This window comes from Portunus trituberculatus, chromosome 48 (genome assembly GCF_017591435.1).
Source record: "Portunus trituberculatus isolate SZX2019 chromosome 48, ASM1759143v1, whole genome shotgun sequence".
NCBI lineage: Eukaryota > Metazoa > Arthropoda > Malacostraca > Decapoda > Portunidae > Portunus > Portunus trituberculatus.
In genome coordinates this window covers 18252506-18279905 of record NC_059302.1, presented here as the reverse complement: position 1 = coordinate 18279905, position 27400 = coordinate 18252506, and the positions used below count along the sequence as shown (strand labels likewise).

General features: G+C 37.5%; 1 protein-coding gene across 8 annotated transcripts; it reads right to left on the bottom strand.

Annotated features, from left to right (window-relative positions):
* LOC123498685 lies at window positions 1–27400 on the bottom strand. 8 transcript variants are annotated; one of them, XM_045246034.1, is made up of 10 exons: window positions 27088–27400; window positions 26321–26465; window positions 16752–16784; window positions 16267–16426; window positions 15568–15716; window positions 14121–14306; window positions 13704–13823; window positions 11552–11638; window positions 7106–7253; window positions 1–876 (listed from the first exon to the last, which is right to left on the bottom strand). In XM_045246034.1, exons 2-10 carry the CDS (start codon window positions 26456–26458, stop codon window positions 824–826), a joined length of 1074 nt encoding a protein of 357 aa, XP_045101969.1. In that variant the 5' UTR covers window positions 26459–26465; window positions 27088–27400; the 3' UTR covers window positions 1–823. The 8 variants fall into 8 exon arrangements, with proteins under 8 accessions (XP_045101969.1, XP_045101968.1, XP_045101967.1 ...); XM_045246033.1 differs by having other exon boundaries at window positions 27109–27399; XM_045246032.1 differs by having other exon boundaries at window positions 27139–27397.

The window sequence follows — 27400 nt, the reverse complement described above, 5'->3', positions numbered from 1 at the left end:
TAATCAATGAACATTTATTGAGTATTTCATAATGTTCAGTCCTTCTTAATGTGTAAACATGTAGTGGCCTGCTTGGTCCCTCCCCGCTAGTAGCAAGGCGGGGTACTGTTCTCAATACAGCACAACCACATACATCCTTTACTTTACATAATATCACAAGAAAGCATTTTAGATTATCATATAGAGTATGAGTATATGTAGCCCTTCTAATCACAGACACATTTATGTAAGATGAATACATAAAAAGAACACTTCACATTTCCATGTCATTCCCATATAGAAGATAGAACAAAATGAAAATCAACATATAATTATTTTACATTATGTACAAAGATGTTATATTTCCTCAATAAGCCTCTTTGACTTGTCTTGTTTCAAATAAGGATCTGTTCTCCTCCCTCTATACAGGCCCACTTTCATACTTACCAAAATCTAATTAGCAAAAAATTTCACTTATAACTCCATATGAATGGATGGTAACCTGTACATTATATAAGAACTTTCAGCAAAATCAGAGTGTGCATTCATCCTTCTTTACCTAAAACACTAACACACAACATAATATTAATTCTAATTAGTTCATTCACATCTTTCATACACATGTGTAAGGAATTAAGGTAGAGAGAAAATTGGATACTACCACAGTGAAGTATATATTATACAGCTCACAGTAAAAGATTCAATAAAACTTTTATAAAATGAAGATTATGAAAATATAAATATATAAAATCACAATAGCACAATAACTTTCTACGGTGGGATCAGAATTCTGATCATACAACCTCCACAAGACTAGTTCTAAGCACTGGTTGTCCTTCATCATTTATTGAACAAGTCTTGACTGTGACATGTTGTTGCTTACCTGTTGTGGATAAACTGAAATATCAAAGCACACTATTATTAATGGAAAATCAGAGCATGTTCATGATCCCTACTTAATTCCATAACTCTTGCATCTCATACATCACCTCTGACATCTTATACCTTCAATGCCACCAAAGATATCTGATTTGAATAGTATGCAAAAAGAGATTGATTAAGTAACTGTGTGAGACACCAATCATTATGTAAAAAAATAAATAAATAATAAGGAAGAGTATCCATTGTTTGTCATTACTGATTTTAGTGCACAAGATTTCTTCAGAAAAGATGCTAACAACTAACACTTTCATGGTATGTTTAAGTTACAGAAAAGATAAAGAAAGATGGTTTATAGAAAGCTATCTCACCAATCATTATGTAAAAAAATAAATAAATAATAAGGAAGAGTATCCATTGTTTGTCATTACTGATTTTAGTGCACAAGATTTCTTCAGAAAAGATGCTAACAACTAACACTTTCATGGTATGTTTAAGTTACAGAAAAGATAAAGAAAGATGGTTTATAGAAAGCTATCTCAAAAGCTATATGTGAGTAACAGAAACTGAAAAGTAAGAAAGTTCACAAGTTCTTAACCCTTACACCCAATGAGGCATGATCATGGTACTGATGTTATACCGTATCAGACATGATAGTAGCACTTCTCAAATACCATGCTCATTTTATGCTGCAGAGTTTGTTTATGTTTGAGGCTATGCATCATGTCAAGGCCTGTCATTGTCCTATTGTATTCAAGATGGTGGACTCTTAGCCAATTACATATCAGCTTTTACAAGGATAAGTTTAAGTTGTGAAGGTGGCAGACATGACTGTGTTAAGTACACTAAGTATACTGTGCTGTACTTTGTCATTTTTCTATCAATTTCTAGGCAAGATAGAAGACATAAATGTATTTCCATGGGTAAGTGAGTACTGTTGAACCTTGATACCTTGGACACCAATAACTCGGATTTTGCAATAAGTTGGACTCTGACTGACCCATGGACTAAAGTCCGAGTTGAACTGACTGCATTTTTTTTTTCACTTTCTTTAATTTCATTTTCTATTGACATTATCAAAATTCTAATTCCAACAAAAAAATTGCATTTTTGTTTTAGTTTAAAATGATACCAAATAGAAGTCAATCAGAGTTTATACCGATTTTGCGAAAATTTGGGTGTAAAAAAACATTCTTTGAGATATTTGCTCATAATGATTTTTTCATAATTTCGTCCTTGTCTTGCTATTTGTATTCACCTGATTGACATGAAATTTTCAAACATGATTGTTTATTCAATGGTGACTTCCTGGAGCATGAGAGAATGATAATGCATCAGATCCCCGCTTCTCTAGAAAATATAATTTACTTGTACATTTAAAAAAGTTTACGGTAATCAATTCTCTAAATAGGCTGCAGCACATATTCATTGGTCACTTCCACAGCTGGGTTTGAAAGGTAGCCTGTGATTGAGTAGTGGCTGTTAATCCCACCATGAAGGGAAAGGGTTCAAGGGATGAGGAAAGTCAAGGAGGGATTAGGTAGTACCAGCCCCACGCTATCTACCCACAACTCTCTCTCTCTCTCTCTCTCTCTCTTTCATTATTATTATTATTATTATTATTGTATAGACACTCAGACAAGCTGGAGTAGGAGGTGGAAAGAAACACAGGTTTAAGGAGTTGAGTTTATTCCCGACTAGTTTCGCTTGTGGCTTCTTCAGGGGAACTGAGGAAGCTCTGCTTGCAACCCAGTATTTATACCTGGGGTGCTGATCGTGTGTGCACTGGTGACACCCATACTGCTCGTTGATTGGCCTGATTTGTCCCTTGGAGTGCAAATTAGCGCCGCAGCCGTCACCTAGATCACGTCACCCGTGCGCTTATTGATGTTGTTGTTAGTGGAGGTGTACAACGATTCTAGCACCTTTCTTGTCCTCTTTTCTATGCCAGATTGTATGGCTCTTGCTCCTTTCCAATTCGGAAGGTGGCCAGCTCATAAAACGGAAAGAGGAAAAAAAACTACTGCCACTTTTAGAAGAAAACCCATCCATTCCTAAGATGAGAGGCCTGCCCAAGACCCTAAAACCAGGAATTCCCCTACGCCCTATCACCTCAGGTATAGGGAGCGCTCCTCATCGTCTGGCGAAAGTACTTGCTAAACCACTCTCAGGAGCACTTGGAAGTGTGAGTGAAGCCCACCTGAAAAATTCGAGTGATTTGATCGAAAGGATAAAAAGTGTTAACATGCGCAACAAGAAAATAGTCAGTTTTGATGTGACGTCTCTTTTTACTAATGTTCCAGTGGAGGTTGCCCTCAAAGTAGTGTCGAAAATGCTAAATAATTTAAGTGATGATGTCCTTCCAGTGCAAAAATCGGAATATGTGAAATTAGTGGAATTATTCGTTAAATTTAACTTGTTTTCTTTTAACAACTTGGAATACCGACAACATGAAGGTCTTGCTATGGGGTCCCCGCTGAGTGCAGTGATGGCCTCTCTGTTTATGGAAATGCTAGAAAGTGAGCACTATTCACGTTTATTATCTAAATCTAAGAAGTGGTACAGATACATGGATGATGTTTTAGTGATTACAGACGTGAAAACAAAAGTCAACAATCTAAAAGAAAAGATGAATGATGTACACCACAAGATTCAATTCACTATTGAAGAAGAAAAGGACTGTGTAATTCCATTTTTGGATGTGTATATCATAAGATCAAAAAGTAGTGCATCATTCAAAGTTTACAGAAAACAAACGAACAAAGACGATTTTGTACACTATCTCAGTGCACACGACATCAGAACAAAAAGAGGAATAGTAATACAGGTTGAACCCCGCTTTAACGGCACGCGATTTACCGGAATCCCGTGTTTAACGGCAAGAATTTCCGGTGGGAACATAGTGTTGTCTTTAACGGCATTTCGGCATTTACCGGCATCGCCTAGTACCGATTCCGCCGCACCGATGTACCGGCGCTGGTGTGCCGCTCCAACCCACATGCAGTTTCCCGCCACAAGCGTTATTTCCCGCCTAGACAGCATAGAGAGAAGACGTATTCGTTTACTTTCGTCCTAGTCTTTGTTAGTTCGGTGATATATTTTGGCAAAATGGCTTCGAAAAGGCCTGCAGACTTTGGAAAAAGTGGTCCAAGTGAAAAGAAAAAGCGTTTGTCATTGACTATTGCACAGAAAGAACATTAATTTTTGTTTTCTCCTAACCTAACTTTTTATTTTCTGTTATTTTCTTATATTTTTAGTATTTATCGGCTTTAACGGCAAAATCGATTTAACGGCAACGGCAAATCCCCGAGCTTGCCGTTAAATCGGGGTTCAACCTGTAGGTTTCTTTCTCCGAGTGTACAGAGTCTGCAGTGAAAAATATCTAAGTGAAGAGGTTAACAACATCACCTCCACTTTCATAAAGTTAGGATACCCAATGGGCCTTCAGGTGGAGTTGAAAGAAAAAGCAAAGAAAATATACGAACGAAGCAACAGTGAAAAGCTCACAAGAAAGTTTATAGTCGCACCAGTCTGACTTGGCTCAGGCTCTGGGGAAAGTGCTTCACCAGGCCGGCTATACAGTGGTTACCATGGGAGGAAATCGGATAGGGGAAATGCTAAGGCCTGGCATTCAGAAGAATAACGAGGATAGTGTAGTATACCAGATACCATGCAACGGATGCGACTCGAGCTATTATGGCGAAACTGGCAGAGGATAAAGGAACACCAGGCCGACTTGAGGCACCATTGGCCGTCCAGTGCACTGGTGAACCACGCTGATAAAGCTGGCCACCTTCCGAACTGGAGAGGAGTGAGAGCCATACAATCTGGCATAGAAAAGAGGACAAGAAAGGTGCTAGAATCGCTGTACATCTCCACCAACAATAACATCAACAAGTGCACAGGTGACGTGATCTGGGCGACGGCGGCAGCGCTAATTTGCACTCCGAGGGACAGAGGACGATAGCGCGCAGATTCAGGCCAATCAACGAGCAGTATGGGTGTCACCAACGCACACACAATCAGCACCCTAGGTATAAATACTGGGTTGCAAGCAGAGCTTCCTCAGTTCCCCTGAAGAAGCCACAAGCAAAACTAGTCGGGAATAAACTCAACTCCTTAAACCTGTGTTTCTTTCCACCTCCTACTCCAGCTTGTCTGAGTGTCTATACAATAATAATAATAATAATAATGAAAGAGAGAGAGAGAGAGAGAGAGAGAGAGAGAGAGAGAGAGTTAATTACTACTGCCTGCATCTCCTTTCCTTCCTCTCTCATCACTCTTCCCCTTGTGTTTTTAGAGGGAGAGAGCAGGTGAGAACAGGATAGCAGGTCACAGACACAAACCAATTAGGGCTCGTTTTATGAAAGAGGTTGACAGACACGTGTCCAACAGTGTAGAAAAAAATGAAACACAAAAAATTGACAATTCATTTTGGTCGATTCCCTTAAACTTTTTCCGATGAAGGTTTGGAAGGAGCCATCAGTAGCGTCACCACAAACTGCTGTTTTACGACTGAACTGGACACTCTGAGTCGTTATTAGTGTGTTGAAGTGAGATAATGATACTGTGAAGTAATTATTACTCATCCTATCCAGCTTTATACCTCTATCTCAAAATAATCTTTTGTAATTGTGTTACTGTGAGAGTAATGTGATGTATAGTTGTGATGATGAGGGTAGTGAGAGAAAAAATGTTTGAAAAGATCATAGCAGTCTTATGATATAGACAAAGGGTGAAGAAGCATGGCAGTGAGGCATGGGGTGAGGCCAAGGTCAAGGAAGGGGAGATAACACACAGTGACAGAGGGGAGGTGAGGGTTCAAGGTCAAGCTGTCAGCCATAACTGTTCACAATTATACATTTGTTTCTTATTGTCTTCTTTTCTTGAAGTTTGAGATTCAAATTCTCATCAAATTTATGCCTGTAAGGACATTATTTCCAAAAAATTAGAGTGCTAAATGACGTATGACCCTTCTTGACGCCTAGCCACATACCGAGTCACTGAGTGACAGAGAGAGAGAGAGAGAGAGAGAGAGAGAGAGAGAGAGAGAGAGAGAGAGAGAGAGAGAGAGAGAGACATACCAAAGGTTGAAATTTGTCAAGAGAGAAAAACATTCATATAAATTCTTTTGCATAGACACAAGCATCAAGTGATACAAAATTTTCTAGGACATAAGTCATGCTGTGATGCAACTGAATTTGACATTTAAAAATTACCTCCTGATGGGAAGGGTATTTAACTATCAAAAAATAAACTATACCATGTGGTAATTTAGGGTCTGAAGATTTTGAAGAGACAATAATCCTAAAATAAATCCTGCACTGTCCCCCTAAAGTCTGGGTTGAACTGCCCACTCATTTCTTTCTTTCTTTCTTTTTCTTTCTTTCTTCTTCTTCTTTTTTTTTCTTTTTGTGTGTGTGTGTGTGTATCTGTGTGTGTGGTGGGGACGGGGGTTGGAATTCGTATAAGTCGGATATTCGTGTTTGTCAAACCAACCTTTACCCCTATCAGTCTGAGTTAGCGAGGGTCAACAGTAATTAAAAAATATATCATGATGCATGACAATACTAAAAACTTATAATTTTTATCTTGTTACTGGTTTAGATAAGAGTGCATGGTGCTGGCATGATGGAATTGAATGAGGAGGATGTGGTGATGCTCATTGTTTCTGACCTCAAAGAAGTTGAATTTTCATTATGTTACATTTTGCTTACTTCCGTGGTTTATTTTCTATAATGAATTTAATATATCAATGGAAAATTGCTTATCTTAGATATTGTATGTAATTCATAAGCTATGTTGTTGTGTTTTTACAAAAAAAATTGATGGAAATAAAAGAATACCTTTCTAAATTTATCTCGTTCTAAAACTTTTTACCACTGTTTAACTTTTTTCATGCACATGTAAGTTACATTTGTTCAGTAATCATTTTGCTACAGCAAAGAGCAGCTCCTCAGCTTTTTAATGATATATAATTGTACCAGTGTTTGCTAAAATAATTTCACAGAACATTAAAGGACCTAAGGAACTCTACCAATTGCTAACCATTTTTTATTGATGTATCATTAAACAGCCAATTAATTTTATCACAGGGTATAAGGGTTAAAGGCTGATAATGATGATGAATAATGATGTGAGGACAAAAATTTCTCCTATTTTTTCATTACTTACATCTCCATTTGTAACATATAGTAAAGAAATAATACAAAAACAATACTAAAAGATCTCAAGTTAATTCCCTTACCTTTTTCTTTCAGTCCCATTCCAAAGTTTCTATAACACCTCACTAAGAAAATGATCAAGACAGTGTGCACCACCAAGCTCCCAGCACTAGCAGCATATCGACAATATGCTATTCGAATTTCTTTATGTTCTTCATGATTCAAGGCAGTCTGTGGGAGATAAAAGACATATAAAATAAATTTTGCACCAAATTTTCATGAAATCCAAAACTACTCAAAACTTGACTAGTTACATATAATACTGTATATATATATATATATATATATATATATATATATATATATATATATATATATATATATATATATATATATATATATATATATATATATATATATATATATATATATATATATATATATATATATATATATATATATATATATATATATATATATATATACAGGAGTCCTCAGGTTACGACGGTCTCGACTTACAACGTTTCCTGGTTACGAACGCGCCCATAAAAGCATAAAAAATAATATTAGGCGTCATTCCGTCTTATGTGGTCTAGCGTCGTAAGCGACATAAACAAACACGAACTCGTTTTGGGCGCGCGGCAGAAGAATACGCTTTTTTGTGGTTGTAGGGCGAGGAAGACGGCATCTCAAGTCTCTGTATATTCGCCATTTTGGTTGTTTGCACCGTCTCTCTCTCTCTCTCTCTCTTGGTTATGGCTCCCAAGCGTAAGGCAGACTCTTCTGATGGTAGTGCATCAAAGAAGAGAAAGGCCATCACCATGGAAGTTAAAGTGGACATTATAAAGAGATCACAAAAGGGAGAAACACCAACAAACATTGGCCGGTCGCTTGGCCTTAGTCGTTCCACTGTGGCTACCATCATCAAAGATAAAGAGCGCATTATGGAACATGTGAAAGGATCTGCTCCTATGAAAGCGACAGTGATAACCAAGCAGCGTAGTGGTCTAATTATTGAGATGGAAAGATTATTGGTGCTTTGGTTGGAAGAACAAAATCAATGGCGTATTCCAGTGAGCCTTATGGTGATTCAGGAGAAGGCGAAAAGATTGTTTGAGGCACTGAAAGAAGAAAAGGGGGAAGGAAGTGAAAGTGAAGAGTTTGTGGCTAGTAGGGGTTGGTTTATGCAATTTAAGGCTCGGGCCAATTACCATAACCTTAAAGTTGCTGCAAGGTGAAGCTGCTAGTGGTGATGAGAAAGCAGCAAGTGAATTTCCTAAAGCGTTGGCTGAGATAATTAAGGAGGGGGATTATTCTGCTCATCAAGTGTTCAACGTGGATGAGACAGGCTTATTTTGGAAGCGTATGCCTGACCGCACTTACATCGCCAAGGAGGAGAAGTCAGCACCAGGTCATAAAGCCAGCAAGGACAGGCTAACTTTACTTTTTGGGGAAATGCTGCTGGCGACTTCAAACTGAAGCCCTTGCTTGTGTATCAGGCTGAAAATCCAAGGGCACTCAAGGGCATTTGGAAGAGTCAACTACCAGTCATTTGGAAGGCAAATAAGAAGGCATGGGTGACACTTGCGGTGTTTGAGGACTGGTTCATCAACTATTTTGTGCCAAGTGTGGAGTGGTATTTGGCCTCCAAGGGTATCCCTTTTAAGGTGTTGCTAGTGCTGGACAATGCCCCTGGACACCCTGCCCACCTGGGAGACTTTAACCCTAATGTCAAGGTGGTTTACCTTCCACCTAATACCACGGCCCTGTTACAGCCTATGGACCAAGGAGTGATAGCTTTGTTCAAGGCCTACTACCTCCGAAGGACAATTGCTATGGCTTTACAGGCAACTGAAACCAACAAGAATTTGACCCTAAAAGACTTTTGGAAATCCTACAACATCCTTGATGCCATGAAGAACATTGCTGATTCCTGGGAGAAGGTTAAGCAAACAAACATGAATGGTGTTTGGAAAAAAACTGTGTCCTCAATTTGTGGGTGATTTCCATGGGTTTGAGAACACAGTTCAGCATGTTATTAAGAATGTTGTTGCCCTGAGTAAGGAAACTGATTTGGAGATACATGTTGATGATGTTACAGAGCTGCTGGAATCTCATGGAGAGGAGTTATTTGCTGAGGACCTGATACAACTGGAGAAGCAGATCATAGAGGAAGAAGCACCCACCCCAGAGCCTAGGGCTTTCACAAGGCAGGGCTTGGCAAGAGGTTTTGCTGAGATGCATCAAGCATTGGCAACTTTTGAGACTATGGATCCCAACTTTGAAAAATTCACTAAGGTTTCCAGAGGCATCATGGATTTGATGCAATGTTACAAGGAGATCTTGGATGAGAAGAGTTTGCTCTCTGTTCAGACTAACCTGGAGCAGTATTTTAAGAAGGTAAAGAGGCCTGCAACAGATCCTGTACCCTCTACCTCAGCTGCCACTACTACTCCAGACTCACCTGCCCCAGAATCTCCAGCACCTTCTGAATGTTCTGCCTCACCTCCAGGCTCACCTGCCCCAGTTTCTCTAGCACTTGGAGGTTCTGCCTCACCTCCAGACTCACCTGCCCAAGCATCTCCAGCACCTGAAGGTTCTGCCTCTCTTGATTCACCAGCCCCAGTATCTCCAGCACCTTCTGCAGCTTCCTCTACACAATAAACCTGTCTCTCCCTCTCTTGCAATGCCTCCTTCCAGTGTGCAAGCCAACCAAAGGAATAAAGGTAAGATTTTTTTTTTTTTTTTTTCCCGATGTTCCGACTTACGCCGAAATTCGGGTTACGACTCGTGTCAGGAACGGATCAACGTCGTAACCCGAGGACTCCCTGTATATATATATATATATATATATATATATATATATATATAGTATACACACAGGTAACTCGATTTACGCATGTTTGATTTACACGTTTTTGTTATAACGCGACCGGAAAAATATTATAACTAATTCAATTTGTGCGATCGGTTTGTTTATACGCAATTTGGCCCAACCACATTTTCAAACTGAGCGCCAGACGCAATTTCAAACTGCGCGTCAGAGAGTTCTGCAGCTGGCCGATAGGTGGGAGCTCTGGGGCCGGATCCAAGAAGCAGGTTGTTGTCTATGTTGGTACAGACAACCTCCATAGCAACCTCCTGCTCACATACCAACCTTTGTAAAATAGCATCCACAAAGATTTGTTGCTGTTGGCGGGGGGAGAGGCCAGGAAGCCTTAGTTTACAACCACATGTGTGGACGTTCAACTATCAGGTATTTTTTTTAGTATTAAATCAAACTTTTGCATTCAAGTATTGAAAAGTTTGACTATTAAGACTATTGAGTCCCCACTGTACTTTTTCTTTGCATGGTATGAATCAAGGTTTTACTTTCCGGTACAATACCCACATGGCTTTAAAACCTTATGTGTTATGCTCCCCACAGTAGAGGTAATATGATGATGTAAAATTTAAAAAGTATAAGAGACTTACCATAGGTCAGTCAGTGTATGCTTGTAATTTTACAATTACCTCTGCTGGGGGGAGAGCATTCACATGCTCTCTTCTCCCATCCCCCTTGCTACTTGTGAGTCACTGTTATTGTGTTTAATAATTTTACTTTCATGTCATAGTCTTTAAAGTCTGGTGAGCGGCACTGTGTGGCATTATCTCATGTGAAAGCTACCTCCCTCCCCCAGCAGGGGTGATCTTCGTAAAATTACAAGCACACATCGACTGACCTACAATGTCTCATATAATTTTTTTATTTTTTCTTGTAAATCTGCTCTGTCCAGGCATTTGTTTTTAGGAGGAACAAAAAATTATCAGCATACCCATATATCCATCTGTTTTCCATCTCCCTTCCATTTTCAGCACTTCAACTTCATCTTCTCCCTCACCAATGTCAGTTCTTTCTTTAACAATAACATCAATCACCTCCTGATTTATTTTTTGCAATTTTTCATCCATATTTACATTCCCCTTATGTCACATAATGCTGAATTACTAATCAACTTTGTTTCTAAAATCCTTATGATATCCAGCTGTTGTTCTCTTAGGACTTAGATAGTCTTCAATTTCCTTGGCTGATGATCTTAGTCCATTAATATGTCTGTATATGCCACTTTTAACTTATCATTTATTCCTGGTCTTTTCTGATGTACACTTACTTAATTTCATGTCCATTACTCTCCAATAAAAGTTCTTTTTCTCTTCCTTTGTTCTTAATTAATTTTTTCCTTGGTTTCTTCTCTTACTTCCTTAATTTAGTTAGAACATCTGCCTTTCCACCAAAATGAATTCAATGAGCAGATGTCTTTAATTAATTGAGTGAAGACATCATTGCTGATCAATGAACTACCATAACAAGAGTGTGTGCATGTGGCTAATTGAATGGATAAACAAAAGCAGTAAAATAGGTAAATGTTGAGAACAGGAAGAATTTAAGTTCACTAATTTAATTTGCAACACTAGCTCAAGAATTTCACAATTATACTGTGTGAGGCTCGAAACTTCATTCAGATAATAAAAGGTAGGAAATAACTCACCTGAATGATTGCCAAGAGGACATAAGCTATGTGGCAAGGACTTAAGGTCATTGTCAAACTGAAGAAATATCTGCTTTCCAAACGAAGCTGCAAATGAAAGTTTCAGATAACTACATTAATATCTTTCACAGGCTATATAAAACAACATAAGAAAGACTGACAATTATCAGTTCCCAATGCCTCATTCCTGCTTCCCAGAAAAAAAACAGGCAATATTGAGTAGCAATGATAGTACAGTATCATAGGTATGGACGTCTCCAGAATTGATGAAGCAGCCTTCCTAACTTTATTACTTGCTAAAGCAACATGTCAACTCAATAATTATTATTTCCATTGCAAGAACAAAAACTAAAATGGTTCTACAACCCTTTGTGGTGTGATAATTTTCTGCACATGTGGTGTCTCAGTATCTGAGGATAAAGTACACAGGCTGTTGTAATCAAAACTAGGCCAAAATTACAACTAACTTCCACACAATACAAATGTCTCCCAAGTCCACTATGAGACAAATCATCCATCATAGCAAAAATCAATGGAACCTACACAAGTGACAGATTTCGTCATACCAAACAGTTTGAAAGTCACACAAGGAGAGGAAAGAAACTTTCTTTTGTTGAATATGAAGACAGATGATGGAAATGCAGATGATTAAAGTGAGGGTGATAAGGCCAGGGGGTCAATCATAGCTTTTAGTACATAAGACAATTACTTGGAAATCTGATTTCTTGATGTAACATTCAAAACTTGTCCTCAACTTTTCCATCAACTGTACACTTTGTTACATGTCCCATGGAGAATTTTTCTAGATGTTTATATTTTGAAGATTGATGAAAAGTATGGAGAAAGGTAAAAAGGATAGGAAGAGGTATGTGGAGGAGAGATAGGAAGATGGCAGGTCTAAAATTCATGTCAAAGGCAGTTGTAGCCACTGACAATGGGTTATTTTATAAAGCTCAACCACCAGATGGCTCTTCAAGAGATAACTAAGCCAAAAACAAGTTTATCCTGACTGTAATTTATCTACAGTTATAAAAGCAATTAAGTGTCAAAGTAACTTTATGCACAAGTTGGATAATGAAAAAGCTTCACAAGAAAAATATAGGTAAGAGAAACCATTTTTTCCCTTAATGTATTACCCTGAGAAATGAAGGCAAAGTTGGTAAAACTGGCACTCTCATCTAAGCCTTTTTGACATTTATAAACAATACAAATGCAAGATCAGCTCTGTCAGGCCTCTCTAGATATTTGATTCACATTAGAGTATAGAAAATAAATATACATTTTAAGTGTGAACTTCTCTTTTGGTGGAATTTTAATGTTGATAATAGTGAACAGATCAACAGCAGATATCTGAGTTCTGAGACAATCCATCATTAAAAATCATATATGACTTATATTTATTTGGATTTCACCAGAGCAGGACCTAATCACATTGGTGAAGTTGCTGTCTCCTGACATTCACACAAACCATTGATCATCATGATTCACTGTTTCCATTTCCACACACCCCATGTGATCCTGCACTCCTAGCTTGCTACCCTGTGTCACCACCTTTACCATGCCCACCCTGCTGGCAGTGGCAGGTCTTGGATTAGGGACAGTCTCCTGTTAAATCTTCAATGGCAAGATTTGTCCTACTTTGATATTTGTCAATAGAGACTAATACATTTTAAATGAGTACTTTTCTAGCTGAATAGTGCAAACTGATTATGCTAAACAGGTAGACAACACAATATTAGTTTAATCTTATTTACAATAGTAAGAACAATGTGAATATGATTGCCAGATGTTAAACATTCTTGCTCTAATTTCACGAGATATATCACAGTAAACAGTTTCCGGTGCGCTACTAAGACACTATGATATTACTTCACTTGTACATAATGATAAAATGCCATATAGCTTCATAGTTAAGTACAGAAAAATCACAATAGTAAACACCTTAGTTGGCTCAGCTATCTCTTAATCACCTAGTGACATTTGGTGACCACTGATTTCATAAATACCCTATTGCCATGAAAAAACAGATGACATATCACTTTCATTAGAAATCTAGGTAAGAAAATTGCTTCACCAAGTCTGGAGCTGTTTTTACCAATATATATGTAAGTTAGAGCACAACTAATTAAGTAGAAGAGCATCAGCCTCTCACCCCTAAATATGCAATAACAGCCCATGCCAGTAGCAGTGGTGGTCCGATGGTGAGGGTCAGAATCTCCTGTAAACTAAGCTTGGTGATGCTGTGCCGCAGTGCCAGAATGATTACACTGCCCTGAGCAAAGAAAATATAATTCATCAGAACTCTTCCTTCCATTCATAAAGAACAAAAATGTCCTTGAGTAAAGATTTCCAGCTTTTTAGTCTCATGAGGTTGAATACAGTTTATTTAAGGAAAAAAGTTCCTTTTCCCTTAGAAGCCACATGTGATTTTTGAGATTCTCATGTTTCTCTTCTAAAGGCTAATAATAAATTAAAATCTCAGTTGAATATGTATGTTTCTCAACTTCTGGATGCCTTAAATATTACTGATAATGGAGAAATATGAAACATAAGAAGCCTTGATACTTACTACAATCTGTGCATCAAAGAGAATGAGAGTAATGGTTGTGAAGAGTGTTTTACATAGAGCTTGGATTGAGGTATCTGCCCCAACTGTTCTGAAGATGAGGTTTGCAGACTGCCAATAACGAAACCCAAGAACTAAACCAACTGATCCCATACTGGTTCCAAAGACTATAGTCAAAACAAGTCGCACCTGTTAGGAATAAACAGATGTTATTACAACATATCAAGCATCAAATGTTTTACATATTTCACAGAGCTTCAGTATACACAGAAAGTCTCGATGCCACAGAGCCAACGTCTTTTCTGTTTGCGGTAAGTGGTTGATGTTCACAACTATCTTTCCTGGAAGCCAAGATGTTGTGATGCTTTAGGAACACTAACTGGCAAGCTTATACACTCTCTTGAACACAGGCAATGGTGTGTGAGTCACCTTCATTAGCTATTCAGTTGAGAAGAGAGAGCATGGTCTGTCGTCTGGTGTGCCAGACAAAGGTTAATCCCATCCTCTCAAGATGCCTAAAATGATAAAAAAACAAGGAGAAACATATGGAGATCTCTACATTTTACAAGGATGGCAACAATCTCCCATTTATTCCCACTCAAAAGGGAGTTAGGCTGAGGACATTATATTGTTTGGTGCACCATTTCAAGGACATTGGTGAGGCTACTACAATCACACAGCTTTCCATGTCTGATAGGCCTCATAAGATTACTCTGAAGACCCATGCACTTATCTGCGGCAGGTTGCTAAATAACCAGAGCTGGTAGTAAGGAAAATCCAAGAAAAAAACTTATGAGGCCTACCAGACTTAGAAAGTATGGTGAATGCAGTAGCTTCACCAACATCCTTGAAAAAATGCACCATCCACAATGTTGTCCACAGCAACTCCTGTTTGAGTGGAAATAAATGGAAGACTTTGACCAGCCTTGTAAAGTGTAAGCATCTCCTTACATTTTCCTTCGCTCATACTCATTTTATGTAAATTGGTAAAATGGAAGGAAGCAAAATATTAGCGCACTTAGCCTTTATGTGCCACACCAGACAACAGAGCATGTTCTTTCTATATCAGCTGAACAGCTAACAGAAGTGATACATACTGTTACCTATTCCCCAGAAACCATAAAAAGTTTTCATTTAGTATTCCAAAAGTTTCAGGGCATGTTGCCTTCCCAGGAAGAAAGTAGTGAGCCTCTACCAGTTACCATGAAGAGAAATGGTGTTTGCCCCATAGCATAAAGACTTTCCATGTGTACTACAGAAAAATTTGTATTTTCTATAATCACATATTATTACTATTATTTCTCTATCACTGTACTTTTACAGGACTGAGTCAGGCTCACTATTTATTTTAACTCATTAACAAAAACCTAAAGGAAAACATAGTACTGAGTCAAGCTCATCACTTATAAGCAAAACCTAAAGAAAAAACGTATCAATTATAGAAACATACCAGTTTGAAGATATCAGATGATGAAGATGGTGCATTGGCAAAGTTCACAACTATGTAGACAATCAGGAATCCACATGAAGCAACAAATGCCAGAACTTCAAATGCTTGCTCTCGGAAAACACCATCAAGGATGTACAGTATGCAGAATGCTGAAAATGTGTGATCTATTACAACTTCTTTAACTATCAAGGATGTACAGTATGCAGAATGCTGAAAATGTGTGATCTATTACAATTTCTTTAAAGTTTTGAAATCAAATTATTATATAAATCCTTTATGAATAATATCAGAAAGAATGCCAAAAAAAGAATGGATATACAACAGGTATCCATAAATGTATAGTTACTCACACTAAATTTTATCATATAAAAGTTTGATAATACAATAAGAAATTTGATAATCTTGTTTACTCTCTTTTACAAGATGAAGACTAGTAAAAATTCAAAATTAAGTTATGAAAAAGCTTAACTTACTAATTAAATTATGACACCTTAACAAAATCATAAGGTGTCAGTACATCATAAAAATGGTTTAGAGAAAGTACTGCAAGGATATTTTAGATCTATGCTATGTACTGTACCTCTCGTGTCCAGGCAATCCTATGTTAGTAAGATTTTTATTTTGTGATGATGTACTGCATTTGTAGTGTTTTGTACATGCTGTAGACATTCCCAATGTTTGGATAGCCCATTAACTTACCGGAATGGAAAACAAGCAGTATTGCAAACACATAGTCTGCTTCCCCAGGCTTAGAGAACCAGAGTCTGTATAATGCCAAGGCAATTGTAATTATCGCTGAAGTGAGGCCACCAACAAGAAGGATCCACTCAAGAAGAATGAGACTTTGGCAAGTTCGAATCTGAAAATTGGGTTAGTGCTCAACATACTGATAAGGAGTTTTAAATGCTTAGTATGCAATGGAATTTACAAAAAAAATACCCTAATAACCCAAACTGCAATATAAATGCATTAATATGTTATATATGTTCATGGACAATTCCTGCAAACTATAAAACTAGCAGATGTTAAGGAGCATAAACAAGGATTAGTTCTAAACTATTGTATTTCTTCATTAAGATTAATGCATTCTCTTCCCAAGCATTTATCTTCCTTCTGTACAGTGTGATCCATAATAGTACACATCATGTGATTGTCCTCCCTGTCAGTCACCACATGCCACTCACGAAAAGGACAGTCTCAGCAGCAACAATCCAATGCTTCAAGAATACAAAAATTACAAGATAAATTATTAATTCTTGAATGCCATGAAAAAAAGAGATTACTTGTTGTCCACAGCATTCACAAATGTGGTGATAACTATTAACACATCATATATTATAAGGACAAAAGCTGGTAACAACACTGGTAAATAACAAAAGATTTAAAGAAAGGATTAATTATTTGAAAACTTATGGCATCATCTTTATAAAAAAGTTAAAAAATCTAAAGCTATCTCATATACAGAGAGTAAACTTCACCATCACCAATCAGTGACACACTTCATCTTTTAAGTGACATATCAGTGCATATGTGTATTTACTTAGTTGTATCTACCTAGTTGTATCATACAAGGTTCGAGCAGGGCTCATAGTGTCCTGTTTCCATGTCTCCATTTATCTAATTTTTCCTTAAAGTTATGCACATTATGTGCTGTAACAACTTCATTATTCAATGCATTCCACTTCACTGTTCTGTGTGGAAAACTGTATTTTCCAATATCCTTCATACACTGCCTAATCCTGATCTTCTTTATATGTCCTCTTGTCATTCCATCTTCTTCTGTCACCAGCACCAGGTCTTCCTTGTCTATCTTTTCAATGCCATTGACTATCTTGTACATTGTTATTAGGTCCCCTCATTCTTTTCTATCTTGTAAGGTTGGTAGTCCCATTTCCTTCAGTCGTTCTTCATATGTTAGGTCCTTTAGTTCTGGCACCATTTTTGTAGCAATCTTCTGTATCCTTTCAAATCTTCTTATATCATTTTTAGCACTCAGAGACCACACCAATGCTGCATATACCAGCCTTGGACATATCATACTTGTGATGATTTTTTTCATCATATCTATGTCCATGTTTTGAAATGCCACTCTTATGTTAGTCAACATTTTATGATATACCAAATATCTTGCTTATGTGTTTTTTGGGGCTCAGATTTTCCTGTATAATCACTCCCAGATCTTTTTCCTCTTCATTCTTCATTATTTGTTACTCTCTCATTAAAAGTTCCATACTGGTCTTCTTTTGCGTTCCATTATGTGACATTTCTCGGCATTAAACTCCAATTTCCACTTCCTACTCCATTCATAGATCTTGTTTATATCTTCCTGTAACAGCAGACAGTCCTCCCTGGTTTTGATAACTCTTAGTGCCTTTGTATCATCAGCAAATAAATTAATATAACTGTTTACCCCAATGTGAATGTCATTTACATAAATCTGAAACATAATGGGGGCTATCACTGACCTTTGTGCCACTCCGCTTGTTACTTTAACCCAAGATGAGTATGTATGTCTGATCACAGTTCTCTTCTCCTATCCTTCAAATAATCTCTTGTCCATTCTAGCAAAGTTCCTTGCAGTCCTCCTATGTTCTCTAGTTTCCAAAGTAGTCTTCCATGAGGGACTTTATCAAAAGCCTTTTTTTATATCCAGGTATACTGTGTCCACCCATCCATCTCTGTTTTCCAGTCCTGCAATAACTCTTGAGTAGAAGCTTAATAAGTTTGATACACATGACCTCCCTGTCCTGAACCCAAATTGTCTGTTCGATATGACTTGTTCCTCTTCTAGATAATTAACCCATTTTTCTTTAATAATTATTTCACACAATTTACACAAAACACTTGTAAGTGACATTGATCTGTAGTTTAGTGGTTCAGTTGCCTTTCCTCCTTTAAATATTGGTATTACGTTGGCTCTCTTCCATTCTAGTGGAACTTTCCCTGCATTTATTGAACTTTTAATTATTTCCAAAACTGGATCCAGTAGCTGCTCTTTACATTCTTTTAACACACAGCCTGATACACCATCTGGCCCCATTGCTTTTCTGACATCCAACTTATCCAATAATCTTCCAATATCCTTCTTGTGTACTGCAATTTCCTGTAATCCTTGGCAATGCAATGTCCAATTAGGTTTAGTGAAATCTTCTGCAGTGAACACCGTTTTGAAGCTCTCATTCATTATTTTACATATTTCCCTCCCTGTTTGGTATGTCTTCCCTCCTTTAATTATTTTTTCTATTGTTTCTTTGTTCTTCATTTTACCATTTGCTTTTATTCACCACATCTTTCTCAGTTTCTTTCTTCCTCTCCCCTTACTCTAATATATTAATTTCTCGCATCCCTATACTGCTGTCTGTTGTTGTCATATCTCTGTTTTATGAGTTTCTTCCAAGCTTTATCTTTTGCCTTTTTAGCTTCTGTGCATCTAGCATTGTACCAAGCATGTATTTTTTTCTTAACTCTATAAAAAGGTATATACATATTTTTTTACTCCTTCATTATATTTCTGTAAGAATATTTCATATTTCCCTTGTATTGTCTTTCCATACATAATGTTTCTCCACTCAATATCAGCAAAAAAGATCCTTAATTTTTCAAAATCTGCTCTTGCATAATTTAATCTCTCTCCTTTGTAGTCATCTCTGTAACTTATCCCATCCTCCTCCTGTATTTGCATATCTAATGCCACATGATCACTTCTTCCCATTGGACTAAGGTATTGTATGATTGGTGGTGGCTCTGGCTTCTTTGTGAATACTAGGTCAAGCAATGATGGTTCTTCTTCCCACCTGTACCTTGTTGACTCCTCCACCCACTGGTCCATTGAATTAACCACAATCAACTGTAACACTTCCTCGCTTCACTGTCCAGCATTATCTATTACTTCCATCTCTCTCCAGTTCATGTTTTTACAGTTAAAGTCTCCAACTAAATGTATTCTTCCATCTCTTCTTATCATGTTATCTAGGCACTTAACCACCTCTCTTTGCATATCTTCATGTTCTTCAGTTCCCCATGTATTTGTCTTAGGTGGCACATATGTAACTATGATTTTTCTCTTCTTCAATTCCTCTGTTTTGATTGTTACTCCCATTACTTCCACTTTGTCCTCACCATATTGCTGTCTTGAACTTGTTTGATAACAGTTTTGGCCAATTCCCTCTCTTCACGTTCTCTCTTGAAATTGTTTGGATTTTTTTTCCTTCATCCCAGAAATCATGAAGCTTTTCCTCTTATCCACCGTATCTCACACAAGATCCTCTTTCTCCTTAATTACTTGTATTACAGCGACTTTTGCATTTTTTTCCTGGTTTTTCTCTTTACTACCTCAGAAAATTTTTATTTTCCTCTTTCTGTTCTTGCTTCCATGCATTTCATAGTTTCTTCAGCTTGTTTTCACCCAATCCACCTTCCACCCTGTCCACAATCCCATCCTGTACCTTTACCTGTAAGCTCCTTAAGGAGTTTTCGTAGTCTTGACATGTGGCTTTTAGTACATCATTTTGTTTCTTTATTTCTTGTATCTCCTCCTTTAATCCCTGATTGATTGCACTGACCTTCTCACATTCTACTAATCTAAATTACAGCTCTATGTTTTCCGTTGTCAGTCTGTCCTGTGCGTCCATTAGACTTGACATCACTTCCTTCATGTACTTTAACTTCCTTTCTACACTGATCAACCTCTTCATACTACCTTTTTCTTCCTTAAATCCAGAAAAATTCTTGTCCATAATATCCTCAGTCAGTCTCCTTAATCCAACAGGTGTTTCAATGTACCGCTGGTTTCCATACGATGGCATATGTTTTGATTCTGTCATACGCCTGGCAGCACTACTCAGTTCCATCTCTCTCTCTCCTTTTCCTTCCGTACATACAATTAAAAAACTTATTTAATATGGAGACAGGAGAACCTATGGCTCCCTCCCCCCTGTACATATGTCTAAATCAGGCTCCAACTCCTGTTGTAGTTTTTCCCTGGAAGTTGCTCAGAGATGTCTTGCCAGCACAGTGTCTATGCAGTGTGTGTGTGTGTGTGTATTTACCAAGTATACATAGTTGTATTGTACAGGGTTCAAGCAGGACTCATAGTGTTCTGTCTCCATATCTCCACTTATCAATTTTTTTCTTTATACTTATGCACATTATGTGCTGCTACAACTTCATTATTTCATGCATTCCACTTTTTCACCGTTCTATGTTAAAAACTGTTTTTTCAAATATCCTCTATACACTGTCTCTTCCTAATCTTCTTTGCATGTCCTCTTGTCCTTTCAGTTTCTGTCACCAGCACCAGGTCTTGCTTGTCTATCTTTTCAATGCCAATAACTATTTTATACATTGTTATAAAGTCTCCTCTTTCTCTTCTATCTTGTAAGGTTAGCAGTCCCATTTCCTTCAGCCTTTCTTCATATGTTAGGTCCTTTAGTTCCGGCACCATCTTTATAGCTATCCTCTGGATCCGTTCTAATTTTCTTATAACCATTTTTCAAGCTTGGCAACCACAACAATGCTCCACATTCCAACTTTAGACATATCGTACTCATAATTTTTTTTTTTATCACATCTATACCCATGTATTGATATGTCATCCTAATATTAGTCAACATTTTATACAGTGTTCCAAATATTTTACTTATGTCTTTTTCGGGGCTCAGAGTTTCTTGTACAACCACTCCTAGATCTGTTCCTCTTTAGTCTTCATTATTTATTTATCTCACATCAAACAGGTCCATATTAGTCTTCTCTTCCTTTCCTGATCCCATTACATGGCATTTCTTGGCATTGAATTCTAACTACCACTTCTTACTCCACTCATAAATTTTGTCTATATCTTCCTGCAGTAGCAAATACTCTTCTCAGGTTATAATTACCCTTAACAATTTTGCATCATCAGCAAGCAAATTAATATTTGCTTGCTGGTTATGCCATACTGTATGTTATCTATGTATATCGGGAACATAATGGGGGCTAACACTAACCACTCCACTTATTACTTTACTCCAGGATGAGTATGTATATCTAATCAAAGTTCTCATCTCTCTAACCTTCAAGTAATCCTTTATCTAATCTAATATTTTCCTCTCAGTCCTCCTACATTCTCCAACTTCCAAAGTAGTCTGCTATGTGGGACTTTATCAAAAGCCTTTTTTTTATGTCCAAGTACACAGTGTCCATCCACCCACCTCTGCTCTCCAGTCCTTCTACTACTCTTGAGTAGAAACTTAGTAAATTTGATACACATGACCTTCCTGTCCTGAACCCAAATTGTTTGTTCGATATAACTTGTTTTTCTTCCATATATTTAACCCATTTTTCTTTGATAACAATTTTGCATATCTTTCTCCACAGCACTTGTAAGTGACACCGGTCTGTAATTTAATGGCTTAGTTGACTTTTCTCCATTAAATATTGGGATTATGTTAACCCTCTTCCATTCCAGTGGAACTCTCCTTTTCTTTAATGAGCTGGTAACCATTTCCCAAATTGGTTCTAACAATTAATATTAACATTCCTTCAATGCCCAGCCTAACACAACATCTGGTCCCATTGCTTTTCTGACAGCCAAATTTTCTATTTCTTGTTTGTGCAATATGATTTCCTGCAAGCCTTGACAGTGCAATGTCCTATTTGGTTCTGTAAAATCCTCATCTTCAGTGAACACAATCTTAAAGCTCTTATTCATTATTTTACTCATTTCCTCTGTTGTTTGGTGTGTCTTCCCTCCTTTAACTATTTTCTATTGTTTCCTTATTCATCTTACCATTGATGTGTGTGCGTGTGTGTGTGTGTGTATTTACCTAGTTGTATTTACCTAGTTCTAGTGTTACAGGGCCTGGGCTTTATGCTCGTGTGGCCCCGTCTCCACATCTACACTTATCCAATCTTACTTTAAAAGTGTGCACACTCGTTGCAGACACTACTTCTTCCTCTAAACTGTTCCACGTCTCAATACATCTCATGGAAACTATATTTTTAATATCTCTCAGACATCTTCCCTTTCTCAGCTTTTTACTATGCGATCTTGTGCTTGGTGTCATATTCTTCTCTCAGGATCAGTTTCTCATTATCCACTTGGTCCATTCCGTTGATCAATTTATAGACTTGTATCAGGTCTCCTCTCTCCCTTCTTTGTTCCAAGGTTGGTAGATCCATAGCCTTTAGTCTCTCCTCATATGTCATCCCTTCAAGTTCTGGGACCATTCTTGTAGCCATTTTTTGTAGCCTCTCCAATTTCCTTATGTGTTTCTTTTTATGAGGGGTCCACACTACTCCTGCATATTCCAATCTGGGTCTTATTATAGTATTTATCAATTTCTTCATTTCTTTGTCCATGTAGTGAAATGCTACTCCAATATTCCTCAGCAAATTATATGTTTCTCTAAAAATTCTATCAATATGGCTTACTGGTTGATTGTTTTCTTCCATCGTCACTCCTAAGTCCTTTTCCTTTTTGACTTTCTCCAGTTCTACTCCATCTCCCATCTTATAGATTCCCACAGGTCGTATTTCACTCTTTCCCATTTCCATGACATGGCTTTTGTTCACATTGAATTCCATTTCCCACTTCTTACTCCATTCCCAGATCTTATTTAGGTCTTCTTGCAGTATTTCACAATCCTCCTGTGTGTGTGTGAGTGTGTGTGTGTCTGTGTGTGTGTGTGTGTGTGTGTGTGTGTGTGTGTGTGTGTGTGTGTGTGTGTGTGTGTGTGTGTGTGTATATATATATATATATATATATATATATATATATATATATATATATATATATATATATATATATATATATATATATATATATATATATATATATCATCTTCTACAGAGCATTTTTCTCATTGGCACACAAGGAAGACGAACATGTGATAACAAGAATTGTCAAGAATATAAAACCAACTGACCCAGAAAGAAAACTAAAGCTGTAGAAATATTACAAGAACAGGAAAGCCAGCCATCTCCTCCTGAAAAACAGCCCAGACACCAAGAAAGAAGAAATGCAGATGTCACATGTCGTGTATAGGTTCACTTGTAACCAAGGAAACTGTGAAGTCTTGCCTACAACCTATATTGGCATGACAACCATGAAGCTCTTGTGATGACTAACACTATTCTTAGCATCCGGAGCTCCAAAAAGTCACCTGTAGCAAGAGCACAGCATCGTCATCACCAGACACATAATACAAGACAACACCAAAGTCATCGATGGATGCCCCGATAACACAAAACTAAAAATCATAGAAGCTCTCCTCATTAAAGAAAACAGTCCCAAGCTAAACATCCAAGCAGTAGATCTGCAAGTGCTGTCAAGCATGAGACGATCAAGGTAGACCAGCCTGACGGAGTCAGAGAGAGATGAGATGCACAAGGAAGCAACCAATCAGCATCACCACAGCTCAAGGCTGGCCTCAACTGCAGCTGGCAGATGGATATAAAGCCAGCAAGACAACACAACCTGTCATTCTTACTTCCACCAGAGATTTCGTAGAACCAAACAACTAAGCGATACTGGAAGGATTAAGAAATACTGTGGTGTATAAACAGAAGATTAGTAAACAACTAAACTAGAAAAGGTGGACGTAAGAAAGGCAATGGAGCCATATGGAGTGTCAGGATAGACAATGAGGGAACATAAAGAACAACTGGTGGAACCAATCTGGGATGTGATCAACAGCTCTCTCATGGAAGGCAAGGTACCGAGGGAGTGGAAAAGAGCAAATATAGTCCCAATATACAAAGGAGGAAAAAAGAGGAGTCCCTAAATTATAGACCAGTGTCACTGACTAGTGTTGTGTAATCAAATAAAATCAAATAAAAAAGGTTAAAACATCTAGGGGTAAATGAAATAATAAATAACTCCCAATTTGGTTTTAGAAAAGGAAGATCATGCATAACAAATTTACCAAGCTTTTATACAAAAGTAATAGATGACGTGTAAGGGAGAGATGGAATGGTTGATATGGTGTATTTGGATATTGAAAAGGCTTTTGATAAGAGTACCACATAGAAGACTTCTATGGAAAATAGAACACATTGGAAGAATACAGGGATATATCTTACAATGGATGACAGACTACTTTAGAGATAGGGAAATGAGGACAATGATAAGAGACACCCCATCAAATTGGAGTACAGTTATTAGTGGCATACCACAGGGTTCAGTGCTGGCACCAATTATGTTCCAAGTATATATTAATGATATATAAGAGTGTTTAAGTAGCTACTTAAATTTATCTGCAGAGGATGCAAAACTTTTGAGAGTAATAAGGAACATTGAAGACTGTATGGAATTGCAGAAAGATATTGATAAGATCTGGGAATGGAGCCAAATGTGGAAATTAGATTCTAATACCAGGAAATACCATGTAATGGAAATGGGTAAAAGTAATAGAAGACCTATGTGGGAATACAAAATGAGACAAGAGATTATAATGAAAAGGAGTGATTATACAACACACCCTGATACCATAAATACACATAAATGGGTTATTTGCTTGAACATACAAAACATTAACAAATATCAGGGTACCATTAAATTACATGGATAAGAGTATGATGAAAAGATCATAACTACTATGATAAGGCCTAGACTAGAATATGCAGCAGTGGTGTGGTCACCATACAGGCAGATGGACATCAGGAAACTAGAAAGAATCCAAAGGACCACAACATAGATGGTGCCAAAAGTAAAGGATCTTCCCTATGAAGAAAGTCTGAAGGAAATGGAACCACCAACTTTGAAGGATAGATGGGAAAGAGGAGTTCTAATAATGATGTATAAGTTAGTAAACCATATGGAAAAGATAAATAGACAAGACTTGGTATCACTGACAGAGGATGGAGATAGACAAACAAGAGGACACTCCAAGAAAATCATGAAAAGTCAGTGTTTAGTTTTCTACAAAGGATGGTGAATATCTGGAACAAACTGAGTGAAGAGACTGTAGCAGCAGAAAGTATGCACAAATTTAAGGAAAAGTTGGATAAATATAGATATGGAGACAGGGCACTATGAACCCCACTTGAACCCAGTAACTAATATACAACTACGTAAATACACACACACACAAAGTTCCATTATACTTGGTACCAATTCTAACATGTAGACTTGATTTATAAAACTATTGTTTTACAAATCATTAATTAGGATCTAAAATATTCGTTATAAACCTAGCTCTCTTCCAACTCCAGTCAAGCCCATTAATCTTTCCAAAGTAGGATGACCAGACATCCCCGGTTTCTGGGGACAGTACCCGGCTACTGCTGTCCCCAGAAATGTCCCGGTTTTCTGTAACTGAAAGATCAGAACCTAGGGGTAGGTTTTGATAATTATGTCCTTTTATCATTACTCTATTAGAATGTCAAGAATAAGGAGAAAGCCTTAGTTTCCGTGAAGACAGTGAGGTGTATGGCGGACACATTTTAACAGCTAATGGGTGTTCATGATCTCAGATATTTCATCAGGTAGAGATTTTTTTTTTCTTTGCAACTTGGGTAAATAAGGCGAGAGACACTTTTGATTACTGGTTTAGAAATGGTACGGATAGTGTTCCCATTTTAGTTTTTCCAGTGCAAAAACACTACATGTTTTTACCTCCCTGAACTGAAAATGTCCCCGGAATTTGTCTCAGAAATCTGGTCATCCTATTCCAAAGCAAATAACTTAATCAAGCCAGAACTACACAAGCTAACCACCTACAAGAAGCAAATCACTGCTATGCATGTAAGTAACACAAAATAATCTCTCACATACATTTCCAAACACTGTAGTTCGCATGGCATTGACACGTGGTATTCCTAAGTCTTCAAAAGTGATGGGCCGATTCCTTCCCCATTCAAGCTGCTGCTGTCCATCACTTGGTATCACTTGAATGTCAGGTAATGTATCCATGGCAAACCTGTAAAGTATACATAAGTACTTTCAGTGATAAGCTTCAACAAAATCAAGAGAATTACATGTGTTATAGGAATCCACACATGGAGATTCATTACTTCCTCCATACATAAACACTGTTTACAGAAGAAAATCATGAAAGTACAAATGAATATATAACGATTGTGGGATAATATCTATTAACCCTGTATACACCATACAGATGTGTGGCTGGCTTACATCATCACTATATGCCTGACATTTATATAGAGAACCACGAGCATAATTTCAACATGATACACAGTATTGTAGAAAGACAAGGGATTCCCAGATAAGATACAAATACCAGCATTGTCTAATATCCAGATTCATCCAAGAAATCTTCACATAATATATATATATATATATATATATATATATATATATATATATAGAGAGAGAGAGAGAGAGAGAGAGAGAGAGAGAGAGAGAGAGAGAGAAGGGGGAGGGAGGGGCACTGGAGAGAAAGCTCTTTAACAAACCTCCAGGCTGCAGGTTACAAGCGACAGGATGGAGAAAGGAAAACCAGAGATACAACCTTGGCATTATCACCGTAAGATGTACTGAATAAATATAACTCTTCTAAACTAGAAAAAAAAAAAACGTACAAAAATCAAATTTATACTTAAAAATTTCCTTCGTCTATATCTAGGTTATACTTGGTAGAGGCGAGTAGGTTGAGGCAGAGGTTAACTTTGTTATTGTTGTAATGTTGTTGAGGGAGGACAGAGTAAGGCCGCCTCTATAACGGTTCCTTGATATTGATTTTGATCTTGATGCTGCAGGTGGCTCAGGATCGCTCCAGAGCCAGTTTCTCAGAAAACCAACGATAAATATTAACTTTCACTTCGCTGCTTTTATTGCTTAGCTGGCGTCGCCAGGCCACGGACATCGCAGCGGCTGAAAGCAACTAATTTTTGC